Source organism: Malania oleifera, chromosome 3, assembly GCF_029873635.1.
Source record: "Malania oleifera isolate guangnan ecotype guangnan chromosome 3, ASM2987363v1, whole genome shotgun sequence".
Lineage (NCBI taxonomy): Eukaryota > Viridiplantae > Streptophyta > Magnoliopsida > Santalales > Ximeniaceae > Malania > Malania oleifera.
Window position 1 is genome coordinate 121,571,711 of NC_080419.1, and position 20,276 is coordinate 121,591,986.

Genomic DNA, 20,276 nt, shown 5'->3' on the forward strand with positions numbered 1-20,276 from the left:
TTGAAGCTGTTGGTCAATGTCATTGAGGCCTGAAACAGTGGTATTGTTGTGTTCTTGATTTGTTCTTATCTTTCCTGTTCATTGTGTGCTTGTGGTTTGCTCCAGTTGTTGAATGTTGTGTTGGGATGGTGTCCATGAATTCTAGGAGCATATTGTTCGCTAAGTATTTCTAATTTGCTGCTGTATCAAGGTTGTGTGTGTGTTGGGATGGCATCCTCAAATACCAAAAATGTGTTCCCATCATCAAGCATTTGTTAGGTGAATAGCGTACTATAACTATCTCGGAGGAAGAGTATCAAACATCCCAACAAGCATCTTATTACATTGCATATTTTGCTCAGGAAGGGTAATCCTGAAGTTTGTATATCATCTGGTATCTTTCCCGCTAGTCCTTGGATTATCGACTCTGCTGCTACTGACTATATGACATCAATCTCATGTCAGTTGGTAAGATTACGAAGGCACTAAATTGTTCTATGATCTTCATTCCTAATTCTATGATTATTCAAGATTTGAAGACAAGGAAGACGATTGGCATAGGACGTGAGGCTCTTGAACTCTACTACTTTGAGTCGTTCTCTTCTCCCATTGCCTGCACAGCCGCTGCTACATCACTTCAAATCCTTTGTCACCTTGGTCATCTATCCTTGGACAAATTAAAACAACTAGTTTCTACCTTGAGTTCTATGTCTAGTCTCAAGTGTGAGTCATGTCAGTTGGCAAAACATCATCGTGTTCCCTTTGCTTCCCGAATCAACAAATGGGCAGATAGTCCCTTCATGCTCGTCCATTCTGATGTTTGGGGTCCTAGTCATGTCATGTCAAAATTGGGGTTTAGGTACTTTGTTACATTTGTCAATAACTACTTCAAGATGATTTGGTCAAATTTAATGGAAGATCGTTTTGAGTTGTTTAATATTTTTTGTGCCTTTTGTTCTCAAATAAAGACTCAATTTGATATGCTAGTCAAGACGCTTTTTAGTGATAATGTTAAGGAGTACTTCAGGACCCAATTCAGTACCTATATGACTACTTCTAGTATAATCCATCAGTCATCTTGTGCCCACACTCCACAACAAGATGGAGTTGCAAAACTGAAAAACATACAGATTCTCAAAGTCACTCGTACCCTATTGTATCAAATGAATGTCCCTAAAGTTTTTTTGAGTGATGTCATGCTCACTGCTTGCTCTCTCATTAATAAAATGCCATCCTTTGTCCTCGGTGGTAAAATCCCATGTTCAGTAATCTCCTCTAACACTATGTTCTCCCTTCCTCTTGGTATATTTGGTTGTCTTTTGTCCATCAGTTAACTCCAGGAATGAATACGTAGGATCCTTGCACTATGAAATGAATTTTTTCAGGGTATTCCTATACTAGAAAGGGATATCAACGTTATAGCCCTACTATTCTTTGTCTCTACTGATGTCACCTTTTTTGAGGATCACTATATGACTCTGATTCCTTGAGTTTTGTTGACCTTGATAAGTCTCTTCCTCTGCCTAGCTTTCCCAATCCTACTTTATTTCCTTTATTCAGTCTTTTGGCATCTTCATCTAGGTTAAGTCCTTCTCATCGCTTGGATCATCCCAATCTACAAGTGTACACACGACAACTCAAGGGAGAAGAGCCTCCTCCTGCTTCCACTTCTACGCTTCCAATTCCCTCATCAGATGATCCTCTTCCCCAATTGGTTGATTCTCCTATTTCTGTTTGAAAGGTAAATGCACTTGTATCCAACATCCAATCTCTAATTTTGTTTCTTATAATTTCTTGTCACCCTCATACTATTGTTTTGTTAGTACCCTATTTTCTATTGCTCTTCCCAAGTCAATTTCTAATGTCTTGTTCCATTATGGGTGGAGGAATGCAATGATAGAAGAGATGCATCCTCTATAGGATAATGATATTTAGGGCTTCGTACGTCTTCCTCCTAATAACTCTGTGATTGAATGTCCTAGGGTGTACACTGTGAAAGCTAATCCATATGGTTCCTTGGCTCGATTAAAGGCCCGCCTTGTTGCTAAGGGATATACTCAGGTGTATGGCTTGGGCTATTTAAACATGTTCTCCCCTGTAGCCAAACTTGCCTTTGTACGTTTGTTCATCTCCTTAGCCACCACCAATCACTAGCCTCTACAAGTTAGACGTGAAGAATGCTTTCCTACATGATGATTTTTAATAGGAGATCTAAATGGAACAACCACTTGGGTTTGTTGCTCAGGGAAGTCAGGCTTAGTGTGTCAGCTCAAGAAGTCACTATATGGTTGAATAGTCTTCGAGGGCATGGTTTGGTCGCTTCAATGTTGTGGTACTTGAGTTTCGCCTTCAATGGTGTGCAATAGATCATCCTGTGTTTTATTGTCATACTCAATCCAAAAGGATTCTGCTTATTGTATATGTGGATGATATTGTGATTACTAGTGATGATGATCAACGTATTCAAAGCCTAAAGCATTTCCTGCAAACTAAATTTTAGACAAATGAATTTTAGACAAATGATTTGGGACCCTTGAAGTACTTCTTAGGTATAGAAGTATCAAAATCTCATACCGAAACCATCTTGTCACTAAAGAAGTATGTTCTTGATCTTTTAAATGAGACTGGACTGTTAGGATCCAAAACCGTTGATACACCTATGGATCCTAACAGTAAGCTAGTGCTAGATATAGGTGATTGGTTGCCCAACCCAAGACTTGCTGGAAAGTCAAATTATCTCACGATCACTCGGCCGATATATCCTTCACAACAAGTGTTGTGAGTCAATTTCTTGATTCTCAAAGAAAAAGTCACTAGGATGCAGTAATTTTGCACCTTGAGATATCTTAAAGGTGCACTTGGGAGAGGTCTTTTATATCTGGATAGAGGTCACACTCATATTCAGGGATCTACTTATGCAAATTGGGTTGGGTCACCTTCTGATGAAAATCCACAATATGGTATTTTAATCTTATTGGTGGAAATTTGGTGTCTTGGAGGAATAAGAAACAAACAGTGATGGCCAATTCAAATGCTAAGTCAGAGTATAAGGCATTGCTCACACTACATGTGAACTTGTTTGGCTGCATGTTGGAAGAACAAAGTTTTCCACATTATCAGTCTATGGAGCTGATGTGTGATAATAAAGCTGTCATTCATATTGCCTCCAACCCGATCTTCCATGATCAGATAAAACACATTTTGAAATTGATTGCCACTTCGTTTAGGAGAAACTTGTGCAAAAGTTCATTACCACCACTTATGTGAAGTCTGATAGCTTGTTGATTTGTTTACTGAATCCTTTGGGAAAGCTCGTGTTAAATTCATTTGTAACAAGCTAGGAGCATATGATATAGATGCTTCAGCTTGAGGGGCAGTGTTGATGGTTATCTTAGTCCTTTGGCATTGTTAATGTGTGAGTGTTATGTTAACAAGTGAGAGTTAGTAAGGGCATTATGTTCATCGATATGTACATTATGACATATATTATAAATTGAGGGAGAGACCTATCATTGTGAGTAGGTCTTTCATTTTACCCAATTATTCAACACATCATCATTTTTACAAATTTATTCTATCAAAATTCTTGTCTTTTTCCTAGACAATAATTACAAACAGGTTTATAACATAGTTAAAAAAACATTACCAGTTTCTTTTAATAGAAATTAACCAGAATGGATCACTCCATAATCTTAAATAATATTATGTCAGTTTATATATGACAGATTGAAGTGTGTCAAGATCTCTTGAACTAAATTAAAGAATACAGCAAGAAGAACAACGAAAAAACCTTTATACCAATTACATTTATATTTTTTTTTTTTCTCCATTGAGCTTGATTTAAGGCTACTCATTAATTTTCAGACTAATTCAAGCCACGTTCATCTATATATAAATAAATATATATATTATATATAGAAAAAAAATTCACCTATATATTGTTCTTGTCCATACAAAATCCTTATGTGTAAATTGACACATATATCTACCTTATATATGTCCAAACCATCTTATCAATTTCTCTCATCTTAAATTAAAGAACATGTTGAAATTTTTTTAGCAAATGAGGGATCTAAAGAGGCATTTGTATTATAGCAATTCCAGTAGAGAAACCACACACGCATGCAACACCCAGTGCACAAGATTCCTCGCCGTAACAGGAGCTCGAGGAAAGCATGATATACACAACCTTACCTCCACATTTTGAAAGGTTGTTCTCATGACTTGAACTTCTAACCAATAGGTACCACTGGGTTAAAGCTTGCCCTCAACGTGAAAATTTATATTTATCCAAATTATAAACATTTTTTACATTCACATCTTTTTACAAACACTGAGCCATAGACTGGAAAAGTAAACCCCCATTTGTACATGGATGATTGAAGTTGTAGCATTTGTAAATCCATCACAACGTGGAACTTCAGCTGCATGTTAGAATGTTGAAAGAGTTTTTAACATATGTGAAATAATGTTTGAAGTGATATCAATATTAAAATCTATGCACATAACAAAAATTAGATTGTCTATACTTTATTCATAGAAACACTAAAATTTAGGTTCACTGTGCACATCATATCATAAATCTGAAAAGAAAATACTAAGATTCAGATAGCATAAATACTTTTTTCCCTTTCATCTATGACTTGATGAAAAGTACTATGTTTATAAACTCTTGTTTTATTGTCCATGTCTTTGCAAAGAATTAATACTGCAATATATTTTCATTATAAAAAACAGCATCAAGCATTAATACAAAATGGAAAAAGTGGCAATTCAAGTATTTTAGCCCTAATATCATTAAAAAGATATCATCAACCATTGCAAGTATTGATGTGTTAACTCTCCGCTTGTAATGGCTCCTGCAAAGAGAGAGGGATCAAATCCAAGACTCTTCATCTTTTCCATGGTAGTTGATGCACGTCTTGAGGAATTACTTATAATCACCATCTTAGCGCCATTGGCTGCTAGCTTTTCTACTGTTATCCAAGAGAAAAACTAAAAGTAAGAACTAAAACCTTACTTAACTAGAAAGGAAAAAATTGACATAACAAACCAGAAAGAGCTTACCAAATGCCAAAACAAACAGATGAAAACATACATGTTGGAATTGCTCCTGGGTATGGTTGTTTCCCATCATGAAGGACACCAAACTGATCTAAGAACCATGCCTGCACACAATTCAATGAACTTAATCACACAAATACATATATACCTGACATTGTGAAAGCAAGAAATGTTTATTGTGCGATTAGATATACCGTCTTTTTCATTCTTAAAATATGTGTACAAATCCAGGCATGATTTTAAATATGGGCCACTTCACAAATCCCCTCATATATGTGCAAGTGAGTTGATGCTAACCCTTTTTTGACTAGGTAGGCTAATCCTTTTCATTCCTACTGGACACTGCGAATTACCAATTGTATTAGTTCCACTCCGCTGATATGGTCACATTTCAAAAAAATGCAACATCAGTGCTCACCATGTTTTGGTAATGAAAGAAAAAATATTGAAGCAATGCATTGCAGGCAGAACCAAGTTGTTCAAACAAGTTCATTGTATTGGACAATTACAGACATGAAATAGGTGCAATATCCAACAGCAGACAACCTAGAGAATCAAATAGCTGAAATGTCTCCGCAGAAATATTTTACTATTAACTCAACGTGCATGATATAAAATTAATCGAATTAATCTCTTTCGGTTTCAGTACAGTTAAGTCTAATGATTTCACCTCAGATCACTGATTCAGCAAAAATTTCCCATGGGACTATACAATTTCCCATAACTTTTGTCAGTCATGCCACTGATCTTGTTAAATCTTTGAGTTTCTTTTGAATTGCAGTGAACACTATGGATTATTGAATTAATCTCTTTCATTACAATTAATTCTTATGATTCACCTCAGACCACTGATTCAGCAAAAAATTTTCCCCATCAGACTATTTGATTTCTTATAATTTTTGTTAGTATTTCCAATTATCTTAATTATTTGAAAAATAGAAACAGTTGTACAAAAATATGAAATTTTTTGAGTTATCTAAAAATTTGTATCTGTTGAATCCCACTAAAATTCTGGAATAACTGAACCAGGCGAACCTCATTCAATTGAATGGAACATCTTCGCATCATTTTTCTCTTTTTCCTTTTTTCCCCAAATAAGGATTGGTATTGCCTCAAAGGCTCAACCAAAGGTTCAGAAAATGACTAGAGCAAAAGATTAAGAGATATTGGAGGTGAACAAACCTTTTTAAAAGATCTGTTCACTTATGCTCAAGGAATAAAATTTCAATTTTGAGGGTCTCAGTTTAAGAAAATTTTGAATATGAAATTTTTTGAGTTATGTAAAAATTTGTATCTGTTGAATCCCACTAAACTTCTGGAATAACTGAACCAGGCAAACCTCATTCAATTGAATGGAACATCTTCGCATCATTTTTCTCTTTTTCCTTTTTTCCCCAAATAAGGATTGGTATTGCCTCAATGGCTCAACCTAAGGTTCAGAAAATGACTAGAGCAAAAGATGAAGAGATATTGGAGGTGAACAAACCTTTTTAAAAGATCTGTTCACTTATGCTCAAGGAATAAAATTTCAATTTTGAGGGTCTCAGTTTAAGAAAATTTTATCAAAATTTTGATTGCAATTTAAATAAATATCAGAAAATTATAATAAATAACAAATGAAACTTTGAAAAATATTAGAATAGATGGTCGCGAATGATGTAGATACAAAATAAAATAAATAAATAACCTCACAATTTGCTTCTGTCATTTTCAATTTTTATTTTAAATATCCAAAATTTCCAGCTGGAATTGTTGAAATTTTGGCCAAAACTCCTGATACTCAAAAATTCAGCCAAAATTTTCCAACAAAAGAAACTGAACCATGATTTCCTTTCAAAACTTCCCAAAGCCCAAAATATCATATAGGCGAAATTACCAAATTCAAGACTATGCTTATGCTAGGTGCTTTAACCAGCATAATAAAAAGTCGCCAATAAAAGTAGAATTATTATTTATTATATCTTTGACTCTTTGGTGAAGTGCTTGTATCCGTTTCCATAATTAAAATAGGAAAAATGATATTATTTAAAAATTTTGATCAATTCAAGGGGACTTTCATCCAAGTTATATTTTGATGGTTTCAAGTTGCTACCCAAATGGCAACTCAGAATGAATTGATTTTTTTCTTTTACCTGTTTTAGCATAGTTTTTAAAATTAACAAGTGAAAATACTGAGAAATCAATATATTCCAAACAAACAAGCATGAAAGAAAATGTGAGAGAAAAATTGAAAATTGTAAATCCAGCTTATACTCATTCAATTCCCTCAAACTTATGTTCACTCTCTTGAGGCACCAAGATTTTATACCCTACCTTTGATTCAAAGGCAAGAACACCAACACAACTTTACAAGTGAGAAAGGAAGAAGAAAATAAAATGGAACCTAACAAGGTTTGATTTACAATGCTCTTAATGATTGAACCCTCAAATGAATTAAGTTATGAGGGTTCATCTCTCCAATTGAAAATGCAAGTTTACATGCACAAAGGGAGATTTATGAGAGATGAGAAAAAACAAGTGTAACTTACGAGTTAGAGTGTGATCTCCAAAATACAAGGTAAGAGCGTGCGTGCATGTTTTGAGGGAAGATTTGTCCATTTTTTTGCTTATTTTTTTTTCCCCAAAAAAGAAAGATTTTATTAAGGAGAACATGAAGTACAACAAGAAGCATAAGAAATCCTCATTAGAAGATAAAAGGAAAAAAACCAAAAAAAAAAACATAAAGCAAAAATTATCAAACATATCAAAACAACACTGCCAGCCAATCTAATATGACACCAGAATTCTCCAAATGAATGGAGTTGAGCAATATGGTTCTAAAAAATTATTCCAAGACTCTTTCATTGCCTGGTCGGCAATTTTAAAGAGGCTCAGCGCCTTGGATAGATTACATAAATGGAGTTTAGTTAATTATCCTTCTTGCAGAATTTGTGGGAATTTCATAGAAAACAGAGATCATCTTTTTTTCAGCTGTGAAGCTACTCACAAAGTCTACAGTGAAACTTATGCCAGATTCAGAATTAGAAGAGAAAACAGATCATGGTATGATGAGTTGAGACGGATCTCTTCAATGGGAAAGGGTAGAAATAAGGATCGTCTGAAGCTGATACACTCTGCTATAATCTACCAGAATTGGAGAGCAAGAAATGCTTTACCCTACAATCAGACAGAATTTTATCCGGAGGCTATAATCAATAAAGTTTTTCAAGAAGTGAGCATCAAAGTTGGGAACTAAAAGCTTGTGTAAGAAGTTAAAAGTTTGTAGTTATTTTTTTCTCCCAGTTTTCTAGGTTTCTTGGTAGTTTTTTTTTGGTTTTGGCCTACAGCAAGTTGTTGTTTTGGTTCATGTAACAGTTGTGTTTTGTTTCCCTTAATTATATAATCAGCTTACCTTCTGCTGAAAAAAACACTGCCAGCCAATCATGCTGTAAATCTGGAAAAGAGACTCCTGAAACATCATGCTGCCAAAGCCAACAAGGAGACCAGTTACTGAATCCAATACCAAAGAATAGTCAAATATATCCTATTTCCTGTAAAAATTTGAGTATTCCAAAGAATAGTCAAATATATTCTATTTCGTGTAAAAATTTGAGTATTCCACTCCAACCAAACCCCCTACAAAACAGAAAAATCGAATGCCACCACAAAGCAGAACAATCTTTACCCCTCCCAAAACCAGAAAATGATATAGCCAATGAATCCTCCACAGATTCCGGACACACTCAACTCCCTTCAAATAAGCCAAAAAGATTATTCCACACCCTCCATGAAAAGGAGCAATGAAGGAACAGGTGAGAGGCCGATTCTAAATGTAGATTATGATCAATTGACCTCCTAACTGGAACAGTTGGCTGCATATAACCGCTAGTCTTTTAAAGGGACTTATATCCACCAAATTGTTCAGTTGCTTGCAACATAGCTGTCTAACTCAGCATGAGAGAGAGAGAGAGAGAGAGTAATAACCCCAAAAAAGGCTATACAAGATTAGTAGAGTGATTATCAAAAAAAAAATTAATTAATTAATTAATTGGATTTAAAAAAAAAAAAGAAAAAAATAATTAAAATTTATTTTTATTTTTTATTAATAAAATATATTATTATTAATATTAATTAAATATATTATTATTATTATTATTAATCATCCTGAAGCTGAGAAGCTTCAATATGTCTTTTATTCTTCTTCTTCTTCTTCGAAAATCGGAAGATACTGCTGGACTCCATTCTCCGCTGCCGTCATTTCTACCGGAGCGGATCGGTGGTAGGGGCGGCGTAAACGTATCTCTTGGGGTAAGCTAATTTCCCCTTTTTCTTTAATTTCTTGCAAATTATAAGCCTGATTGACGAACGAACACCACCACGAGAATCTAGGAGTGATTTTCTATAAGTCTAGAGGGGCGAAATTTTCGTGGGGTCATCATGGGCAAAACCCCAAATTTGGGGTATGAGGTTATTAAGGGGCTTATTTTTAATTAATTAGTATTAATTTAGAAATGCTAAAATATTGAGCATCTGGAGTTAAAGTAGGATTTCTGAAATTTAGGACCCGGGTGAGCGCCGGTGTAATTTTGGGACCCACAGGCAAAATTCAGAAAATTAAGTGAGGGTGTTAAATAATAGTTTAAATGACAATTTTGGGTATATGGAGCTTAGGGAAGGTTAGTTGAGTATTTTTTTGGGGAAAATGAGTTAATTAATCTAGAAAAAGTGTGAATTTCAGGATTTGAATTTCGGGCGCGAAGGGCGTGGAATCTGGGTGTTAACAAGTCTCTCAGTAAGCCAGGTAAGGGGAATAAATTATAGCAGTATTTTTAGAATTATTGTTTAAAGTAATATGTGAAAATGTGTTTATGGTATTTTGTTTGAAAATTATTACGATATAAATATCAGATAAATTGTGTGGCATTTGAGTGATTTTAAATTGTGATATTTTGGAGTGTGAAATATAACGATGATTAATTTTTGAGAAAATATTGAAATGAAAATTATTGATGTGATTAGTGAAAAATAATGAAATATGGTATTTACATGTGAGTAGAAATGTTTTACTTGAAAGATGAGATTTTGTGAATTTCTGATATTAAAAAATAATGAAATGTGATATTTATTTATGAGTAGAAATTTTTTGCATGAGAAATGAGTTGTACAAATTGTTGATATGAGTATTTTTGGAAAATGTGAAAAATACGTGAAATTATGATATATGATATTGCGAGATGATGAAATGTGCACAAAAAATGATGAGAATATTTATATTGAACTGAATTATGATATACAGAATTATGATTAATGAAATGTCAATACTGCATAATGATTGCGGGTATGTGGTAGTAAACCCTGTTGGATGGTTATGATATTGAGCACAGTACCGTTGCTAGTGGTGTTAGTGCAACCACACAGACTCTTGTAGCGTGTGGTGTGACAGTCGACTGTGCCATTTTGTAGGGTTGTTGGGCCCCCTGAATCCGGATCAGGGCTATAGGCCGACCAGTCGTACTACAAACGCGATATGATATTTTTATGTAACTGGGTCAGCCAACCGCAGTTAGATCCAGCCTTCAAGCCGCACAACCTTGACCATGGGGGGAAGCATGGGGTGGATAGAAAGATCCTCAGGGTGGCCATGAGTTACAGACGCGATATTGGTATTTGATATCGAGGCTACTCATGAGTCGGAAAGTAAAATGGAAACGAAAAGTGAAAGAATGATAAAATTGGCTAAAATGATAAATGAAAGAAAGAATGGAAATTGAGAAATAAAGAATGATAAAATTGAGAATTGGAACTGTGTGAGTTAATAATATAAATAATTGAGGCGAAGTGAAACTCTCCGCCTGAGGGCTTACTGAGTAAGATGAGTGCCCTGATAGGTATCAGATGTGGTCTTATCTGACTGCATAACGTGTTAGGGCAAAGGGAAGCTAGCTGTATGGGCGGGTAACCTTCCCTATTCTCAAGAACTTTGCAATAAATATGTGCTGGAAATTATTGAATTTAAGAAATAGTTTTAAAGCTCATAAAAGTTTGTGTTGTATATCTATATGATTATGAGAATGTGTATATCAGTGTATTTTCTCAGATGAAACGATGGTTTGAAAAGTAAAGTGTATTATAACTAAACTCATATGGACACACACTGTAAATAATTTATTCCTTCTTACTGAAATGTGTCACCCAAATTATCTAAATTTTTCAGGAAATAGGGATAGACCAGGTGATAGAACTCCGTGATCATATGGAGCTGGGACCCTGACACACAAGGTGAGTTTTTGGATTAGGGGATGTGTTATTTCCCTAGAGTTGGATTGTTTTGAGTTTGTGATGATGATGTAGATATGTGTATGTAGATACTCTGGGTATTGTATCATGAATGATATAAATACAATGTCTTCCGCTGTTAGGTTTTATAAATAAAATGACTTTTTACTCGGTACTCAATACGGGATGGGTCGGGTCGTACGAATGGTAGTAGGGATGTTGACGTGGCCAATTTGTGAATGCTATAGATGACGTGTGATTATTTATTTATTATTGAGAAAAAAAATTGTACAAAAATCGGGGCGTCACAGAGAGGGGGGGGAGGGAGAGAGAATTTTTTGCAGAAATAGACTAGATTAGGGGCCATTCGACCAGTCAACTACTAGAAAGTCATGCCACTGCCAATCCATAGAAAAACAGGTGTCAGTGTCAACTAACCCAACAATCCAATGAAGGTGATCTACCTGCCAACTTGAGAGCAATATTTTCCTCCTCAAAATTATAGTCCCAAATTCTTCTAACTAGTTTTAACTTATTTTCATGAGCCAGAGACCCGATTAAGGTAAGTGTTCCTCCTTTTTATACAAAGAATTATAGGAGACAGAATAAAAATAAATCTTCAAGCTCTATTATATAATAATTTAATTATAGAACTACCTTTTATTTTTATTCATAAATTCTAATGAAATTTCACTGCACTTACAGAAAAAAATTAATTAATTTTAAATAAGTACTTCACTTTATGCATATCGCATTGTCATTCACTCACTCCCATTTTCAGTAGAAGGCAATATAGATATAAATGTGCTGCCCTATTTATGCTATATATAAGTGTAAAAGTGTAAATAATCTTCTTTTTAAAATATTCTCATCTATTAAATATAAGACAAAACATTACTAGAAAATATTCTTAAAATAAAAAAAAATTATAATATTACATCTAAAATATTTATTATAGATATATTAAGACTTGAAAACTCAAAAAAAAAAAAAAAAATTGCATAACTTTGATTTGCTTCCAATACCAATTGAGAAGGGCTCTATTTCTGCTATTAAGATTTTTATAATTAAATAAATTTTAGTAACTTGCTATTATTATTTAAAATTCAACGAATATCTATTGTCATTATTTCTCATCACTATCAACCAAAAGGTCAGTTACGCAGGGAAAAAAAGAGTTCATTTATTTGACAAAATAAAATGAAAGTAATAATTCATAAATGCTAAAAGAGAATATAAATCCTAAAAACAAGAATAAGTCAGCCTCTGTGCTTCTTCTAGAACTCTAATAAAGTCTCTATTATCATCCAAATAAACAAGAAACCTAAGTTCTAACATATAAAAATCTGAATAAAATCATTGTCCTTAAAATAACTTTTTGATAACAAAGCCAAATGATTCACTTGCAACCACTTTTTTTTTTTTTTTTTTTTTTAAGAAGGGCAGCACCTCCATTTATTTATTGATAACCCCTCACTTTTGGCGAAAGAATACAGTGGTTACAAGGCAATCAATGGGAGATAACAAAAGACAACACGTTAACTTGCAACCACTCTTGTGCAATGCACTTGAGTAACAATAATCTGTAGAATAATGACCTACACACAAAGTCGTGCACCAAAATGCACAAAAAGAAAAGGAAAGAAAAAGGAGGGACAATTGCATAAAATGAATAAACACTCTGTTTGTTGCTACCATAAAATACACTCTCCCTTTCACATTCAGGGAAGATTAATTCATGAAACATGAAAAAGAGCTCTTACTGAGATTTGAAAAATATCAAGATGGCTGGTTGATGGGCTTCCCTCCTGTCCCTTTGCTTGGCCATGGATTCTTTCATGCCTCCTTCCTCTTTGAGCTAGCTAGAATTTTTGCCTAAACCCCACTAAAATTTGGGGCTTTTTCCCCTCCAATGGATACCTTGCGGCACTTGATGTGCTCTACTCATGATCAACTCCATGAGCAAGCTTATTTTTTGGCCTTTCCACAATAGGCTCCCAGAAAATTTTATCCTAGAATTTGGACTCTAGGGGAAGCCCCAAGTTGTTCAACCCCCAACTCACATCCCAAGATACCTGCCAAAAACCTGCCCGTCACCCAGTCCCAAAAGGAATAAAATCGCCCTCCACAAATTGACTTCAATCCAAAAACTACTACAAAGCAAAGAAGAATGCACCTGAGGTTGAGGATTTGACTTGCACCTGAGGTTGAGGATTTGACTAGCCTCAGCCCCAAAAAAGACAATGGAGTCATTTGCAAAAAGGTGAGAGGACAGAGGACTGCCATTTCTCCCCACTTTATTAAAGAGCCCTTTTCCCATGGCTTGCAAAGCAAAAGGCTCAGAACTTCTATCACTAGGATGAAAAGAAACTCAAACCAAAGGATCTCCCTGCCGCAAGCCTGTGCATGAATGGAAATAACCAAAGGGGCATCCATTAATAAGAATGCAGAAGGGGAGTGGTCATATATTGCCCAGTTAATTTGCACCATAAGCTTCCAAAACCCATATTTTCCGATACATGGAGCCCAAAATTTTACAAACATGATCAAAAGCCTTCTCCGTGTCAGGTTACTCTCTCCAACCTTCTTTGATTTGGTGTCCACAAATTCTGAAGCAAAGAGAGAAGCATCCATTATTTGTCTCCCTTCAACAAAGGCATGTCGGTGCTACGGCCACTGCCCAATAATTTTTAGAGCAAATCTGCCATTCACATAAAACTCTTCAAAGACCTTTACACTTCCTTTGGAATGAGTGATTTGGAAAGAAAACAAAAATAGGATACTCTTTCCCTTCAAATCACTCAATTGGATTGCACATTATAAAAATCAATGGAGAGAAAGCGAGAGAAACAGAGAGAGCGAATTCCCCCATAACCTTAATCTCTTTTTAAAGAAACCAAAAAAACAAGGCCAGTACGGGTAATAATATTAAATGCTTTCTTTTCTCGTCAATTTTCCAAACAAAAGAAGAAAGGAATTACTCTATTTTCTTCTCATCTCTCTATTTATCCAAATAATATGGGAGAGAAACCACTCGCCTTACATTTTCTTTTCTCATTATTAAAAGAGACAATTATCATTTATTTTCTTGTTAAAATATCAAATTTAAGCACCTCCCAATTAGCTGGGAAGAAAACCATCCAGGCCTAGAGCTTCATGGCCATTGCAATCCTTCAACACAATCAGAATTTCTTCTTCATTAAAAAGGTTTCCATCAGGTTGCAGCAATACGATCAATCGAAAATTCATTATGATGTCATCAAGCTCTGGTCTCTAAGCAGCCAGCTCAGTGTTAAAAATTCTCATAGAACTTGCAAATACCTTCCTTCAAATCTCCAACCTCTTCAAGGACTATTCTGTCTCCACTTTGTTCATAGCATTGAATCTTCTATGCTGATTTGCTGTGCAGTGGAAGAATTTGGTACAAGAGAGTCCTAGATTTATGGCTCCAAGCAATTTCCTCCATATGGATAGTGATGGACAGCTCCTTTTGAGCCTTGCTTGTCCTCATTAGAAAGCCCCTTGAACAACTCAACCCCATTGAGATCATTGAGGTCTCTCATCAGGGACACTTTAATAGTATGAATGTCTCTATTCCACCTTCTAAACTTTTTTTTTTCTCTCACTTCAACCCAGAAGCAACTGCAACGCTAGTAAAGCCCTCAACTTGTGAATTGACCAGCACAACTAGATAAGATTTTTAAATTCTTCATGCTTGAGCCACATGTTTTCAAAGCAAAAGGGTGTTGGACCCTATTGAACTCCTCCTGTGCCCAAAAGGATAGGGAACTGATTGGAAACTACTCTTCGGACGAGTTCTGAGTGACTTTGGGGCATGCACAATGTTCCTCCCCGCCTACCCTGGGATGAAAAATCTATCAAGAAAGAAGGGGTCTCTCTAGAGTTAGATGAGTAAATGTCCACTGATACAAGGGAGGTCCATAATAGCATTCACATTCAAAATTTCACTTAATTCCCTTGTTCTAGCATTATCCAAATCCCCTCGTATATTTGAATGTGCACTGAGGCTAACTCCAAATTAAGGCTACAATAATGATTACCATGTTTATGAAATGAAAGGGAAAAGATCAAAGGAATGTTAAAATATGTCCCACATGAAAGGGTAATATGGACATTATTTGGGTTTAATTGAATTAGTAATGGTGGGTATGTTATGGGCTCACTTGTATTGGGTTAATAATTGTATTTATGCACGCATGGGCTGAACTATTATGGGCCGGATTTTACATATAATTGAGCTACTCTCTTTCATGATAAAATCCTTCTTCTGGAATATTATTTATCTGCTTTGAACATGGACAAATTTTTTCTTGGTTATTTATCAATCAATGTTTATATTATGGTTAGCATGTTATCACCAAAGTGATCTTGTTGGGAAAAGTTATAAATATTGAATTGAATTATGACTTTGCAAAATTATTATGGAATGATTATTTGATTATAATGGTTTGACCCAAAGGTGCGCCAACTTTCAAGTAATCATTAAATTAATTAGGATAATTGATAGAATGATAGTGAGATTGGAATGGATGCCCAAAGGTGACAAACCAATCAAACTTTAAAAGGTTATCAATCATGCCTAGGTGAGTGAAAATCGCCATTAAATTTGAATATTAGTATATTGCATTAGTTAATCCAAAGATTGAACGCAATTTTACTAATGGAAGTGGTTTTTCTCAAAGCATTAATGTTGTGATGATTTTATCGCAGTGTCAGTTCCTGTTTCGCTTCATTCTCTAGCTTCTTCTATTCCGATCTTTAATGGAACTAATCTCTCCGACTAGAAGGAATAGATCCATTTTCACCTTGGTGTTCTGGATCTTGACTTAGCACTGCGAATTGACAAACTGGATGCTATTACTGAAACAAGCAGTTCAGAGCAGCAAGCTTTATCTGAGTCGTGGGAAAGATCGAATAGATTAAGCATCATGTTAATGCGAATGTGTATTGCGAAACAATATTAAGTCAACGCTTCCTCAAATTGAAAATGCAAAGGAATATGTTGACTTTTTGAGTACGATCCCATTTTGATCATGACAAATCACTAGTATCTTATTTGTGTATTTAGTACTTGAATAGGTCTACATTTCAGCACGCACATAGGGTAAAGGCAAATTGTGAAGCTCATATCACCTGGCTTATTGCATGGAAAATTGAAGAGCAAAAGCGTGAAGACATTGATTGTTTCAATTGTATTGCATTTAGTTTTAATTGTAAATGCATGTCTTGTTTGATATGATTTAATGCTCAATATGAACCATAGAATGACCTTAGGGAATCAACCGCACGGAAAAGGAAAATTGCCTTGGGCCAGTCGACCGGAACTCTCGGGTTGAGCTTATCTTGAGCCGAAAATGGTCATAAAAATTCAAAATAAATTATTATTTTATTCACAACGGCCATAAAACTGTCATATTTTGAAAAAACTTATAAATACCTTGCCCAAAGCTCTTTAAATAACTTTTTCTAATCTTGCTTTATACTCTTGATTATTTGGGCATTGTTTTCACTCATCCTTTCAAAAACAAAGAGGCATTTCACTCTCTTCTATTCTTTCATTTGAAAATCTTTTCTTGAGAGCAAAAATCAAATTTCTCCAAGCATCATTTATTGCAAAAATCTTTTTTTGGGGAAAACATTTATTACATTTAGATCTTTGAAGCATTTATTGCAAACTTATTTTTTTAAATCAAAGATCACCAACTCTCATCTACTCTCATTTATTTCAAAATATTTCTTGAAAGAGAAACCCTAACTCCAGTGAGCTCAAATCTTATCTTGTGTGTGACCCTTCGAAACAGCACGAAACCCCAGCAAGAGAAGCTAGCATTTGACCAATCAATCCTTCAAAGCAGTACGAAACCAATAGGAGCCCTTCGTCTTCGATCCTTCGAAGTTCGAACAAGCACGAGGGTTTTGTCTTTGACCCTTCGAACCAGCAAGAGCTCGTCGTCTTCAAGCCTTCAAACCAGCAGAAGCCCTTCGTCTGTTCATCTTCAAGCCTTCGAACCAACAGGAGCCCTTCGTCATTGAAGTTCGAGCTTCGTGAGTCATCAAGCTGCTTCGATTTTCAAACTAGTAAGTCGTCTCATCTTCTCCTGCTTCGTCTCCTTCTTCTTTGTCAGTTCTTCTGCTTCTTCTTATTCTTCAGTTCTTGTTCTGCTTTTGCTTCTTTTTCAGTGCTTCTTCTTCTTCTTCAGTTCTCTTTCTCTTTCAGTTCTTCTTCTGCCAGTTGCTTTTTTTTATAATATTAACTTACATGAAGCCTCTAAGTTAATATTATGTAATGTGTAAGACCTACTCTTTTTTTATTCCTAACATCAAATATGTTGTGCGAAATGGATCTCGGGTTCGTTCTTGGGAAGATTTGTTATTCTGCTCTTTGCATCTCTTTTCCTCAACTTTTTCATATCTCCTTGGTGCATTGATGCAAATAGGTGAATCAATAGAACACAAATTTAGAAATAAAGACTGAGAATTCATAATAGTGTTTTAGAAACCTTCTTTGACTCAAATAACGGCGAAGGCTACCCCACATCACCACCAGTGCCACCGCAAAATTTTTCCATTTTCGCTAGTCGTTACTATGAGATCGAAGAGGTGGGACCAAGAGAGAGAGCCCAAAAGTCTGCAATCTCCTGCGAGTCTGCCAGGTTGGAGCCATGTTCATGGAGGACGATAATCCTGAAGGTTCCTACAGTTTTTTTAGAAAGTTTGAAGATTAACTTAGAGTGGTTGATATATGCTCAAGAATAGGGCGGGTTCTATTTTCTTTTTCGTAGAATCCAAGACTTTTGAATTCTCAATTGAGGAGGGTGGTTCTTATTTCATGTTACGTATTTTTGAGCGAAATCGATACTCTCTCTCCGATCAGTTTGCATAGGCACAGAGAGTGCAAAACGTTTGCTAGCTATTGTGGAGGAGCTAATGTCCAATGTAATTCCTAGTAATTTTGCACGAACATTCAAAGATGATGAGAAAGTATTTATTTTGCAGTTGGGATCCAATGCACATGGTTGTTTTTAAATGATCTCGGAACTTATACATGGCCGTCAGAAAGGATTTATGGTGGTGCCAGAAGGAAAATTGGGCAGTGGGTGGAGAGGGTTTGGATTTCATCTACGGAAAGCCATTGCTCCTGAGACGTTAGCTAGCAAATAGACATCCCAATCTGCACTTAAATTCATAGGGGAGAATTCCAAAACTATTATGTTAGCAGTGATGGAGGGAAGCCGGAGAGATGATGGTGGTAGCAAGAATGGAAAGCAATTAATGTCATATTCTCAAAATTCAAAATTGAGAAATCATAGCCACGATATGCGTGACTTGGGTATTGGTAAGGAACAAGCAAAATCAAAGGCTAATTTCGGTGGAAATTACTGAAAACATTAGTGGTAACACAAACTCTTATGTATCTCTGAATATAAGCCTCAAATTGCATAGTGGGCCGGATGGAGAATGGGAGGTAATATGGTCCAAAGTTACTTAAGCTCAGGAAGTGGGTTGTACAAAGAAGATCAAGGAAAACAATAAAAGTTTTAAGCCCAAAGCTCCCTTCAAGCCAAAGCCCATACCTAAACCCAAGCCCATCTCAGTCTGGCGGCCCAAACCAACACAAGCCCTTCAAAACAATAAGGCCTAGAATTCAGAATCGTCATCTTCAACCTTGGGGAGTTCAATGAGAAGGGGCGATGTTGTGGTTCTCAATGCGAAGCAATCATAAGTTGATCACCGAAGCGCGTCGATGCTAGCCCAGTCGATGGAAATCTTCCGATGACACTGGGACTGCCAGTATCGGCACCGATGAGACCGATACTAAGCTCTTAGGCTCTGACGAGACCGATACGGAACATTTAGGCTATGATGAAGCCGATAAATAGAGCCTCGGCACCGGTGAGTCAGCAAACACATCCGATGGTGAGGAAAATTTGCAGCGAGACATCCAATTGATTCTTCAAGAAAATTCCATCAATATTTTCAGGAAGTGGAGAAATTCTAAGCAATGGGTGCTTGAGCTGCGAGATGGAAGAAGAGTTGTGGTCCCAATTCAGATTTCTTTGCCACCTAGTGAAGTCACAAAGGGTTTGGAAGAGCAAAACCAATTGTCCTTGGTTCCTTTGAAGCCTGCAGATACTCAGTTTGAAGGGAATGATGTACTTGTGGAGGATTGGGCCTCGGACAACGATACAGAGGTTGCTGAGCTTGCTAACAAGAGGGGTTTGTCACCTTTAGCAGTGGAACCACTGGCCTATTCTTTACCCTTGACTATGGAAGGACGGGAAGTTGTGTACATGGAGAGTCCGGTGAGGGAAGTACCTTATTTCGAGTGGTTCCATAGAAGATTTAAAGGGTTTGACAAATTTTTGGGCACGTCCTTACAAGGTTTGGAAAATCAAGTAATCATTTTTTTGCTGGCTGTTGAGGCTGAATTACACCGTAGGGCTACTTTGGAAAAAAATGCACGTGACTTGAAGAGAACTAGTGTGAAAGGTTTAAGAGAACTGAAAGGTTTATTTAGTTCAATTAATTATGGTTCTACTTCATCTAGGCGCAATGGTATTAATAGGGAGCGGGCTCTCTCTATTTCTAAATGAATCTGAAGATACTTTCATGGAATGTCAAAGGATTGAATGAGGTTGAGAAGAGGCTTCAGATTCGTAATTTGTTGCGTACATGGAAACCTGATGTTGTATGTTTGCAAGAGACTAAACTTGAATGGATTACTAAAGGAATTGTTCGAAGTATATAGAGTTGTCCATATGTAGACTCGTTGTACTTAGGTGTAGAAGGTGCTTCTGGAGGTATTGTCCTGATGTGGGATCGAAGGGTAGTGGAAAAGGTGGAGGAAGCAGTGGGGTATTTTTCTGTTTCATGCAAATTTAAAAATGTCGGTGATCAATTTGAGTAGGCTTTCATAGGTGTTTATAGGGCCAAATTTGAACAAGAGGCATAGGAAA

General features: G+C 35.9%; 1 protein-coding gene across 3 annotated transcripts in view; it reads right to left on the reverse strand.

Annotated features, from left to right (window-relative positions):
* The window catches only part of LOC131150491 (uncharacterized), a 56,110-nt gene that overhangs the window by 25,861 nt on the left and 9,973 nt on the right, over positions 1-20,276 (reverse strand). The window contains exons 2-4 of one of the 3 annotated variants that reach the window (XM_058101222.1): positions 8,435-8,504; positions 5,078-5,147; positions 4,796-4,955 (exon numbers count right to left, since the gene is read on the reverse strand). In XM_058101222.1, the coding sequence (XP_057957205.1) occupies positions 4,796-4,955; positions 5,078-5,147; positions 8,435-8,503 (299 nt within the window). In that variant the 5' untranslated portion in view covers position 8,504. Of the gene's footprint in view, positions 1-4,795; positions 4,956-5,046; positions 5,148-8,434; positions 8,505-20,276 lie in introns of those variants that run through there. The other 2 variants (XM_058101221.1, XM_058101223.1) reach the window with 2 other exon arrangements.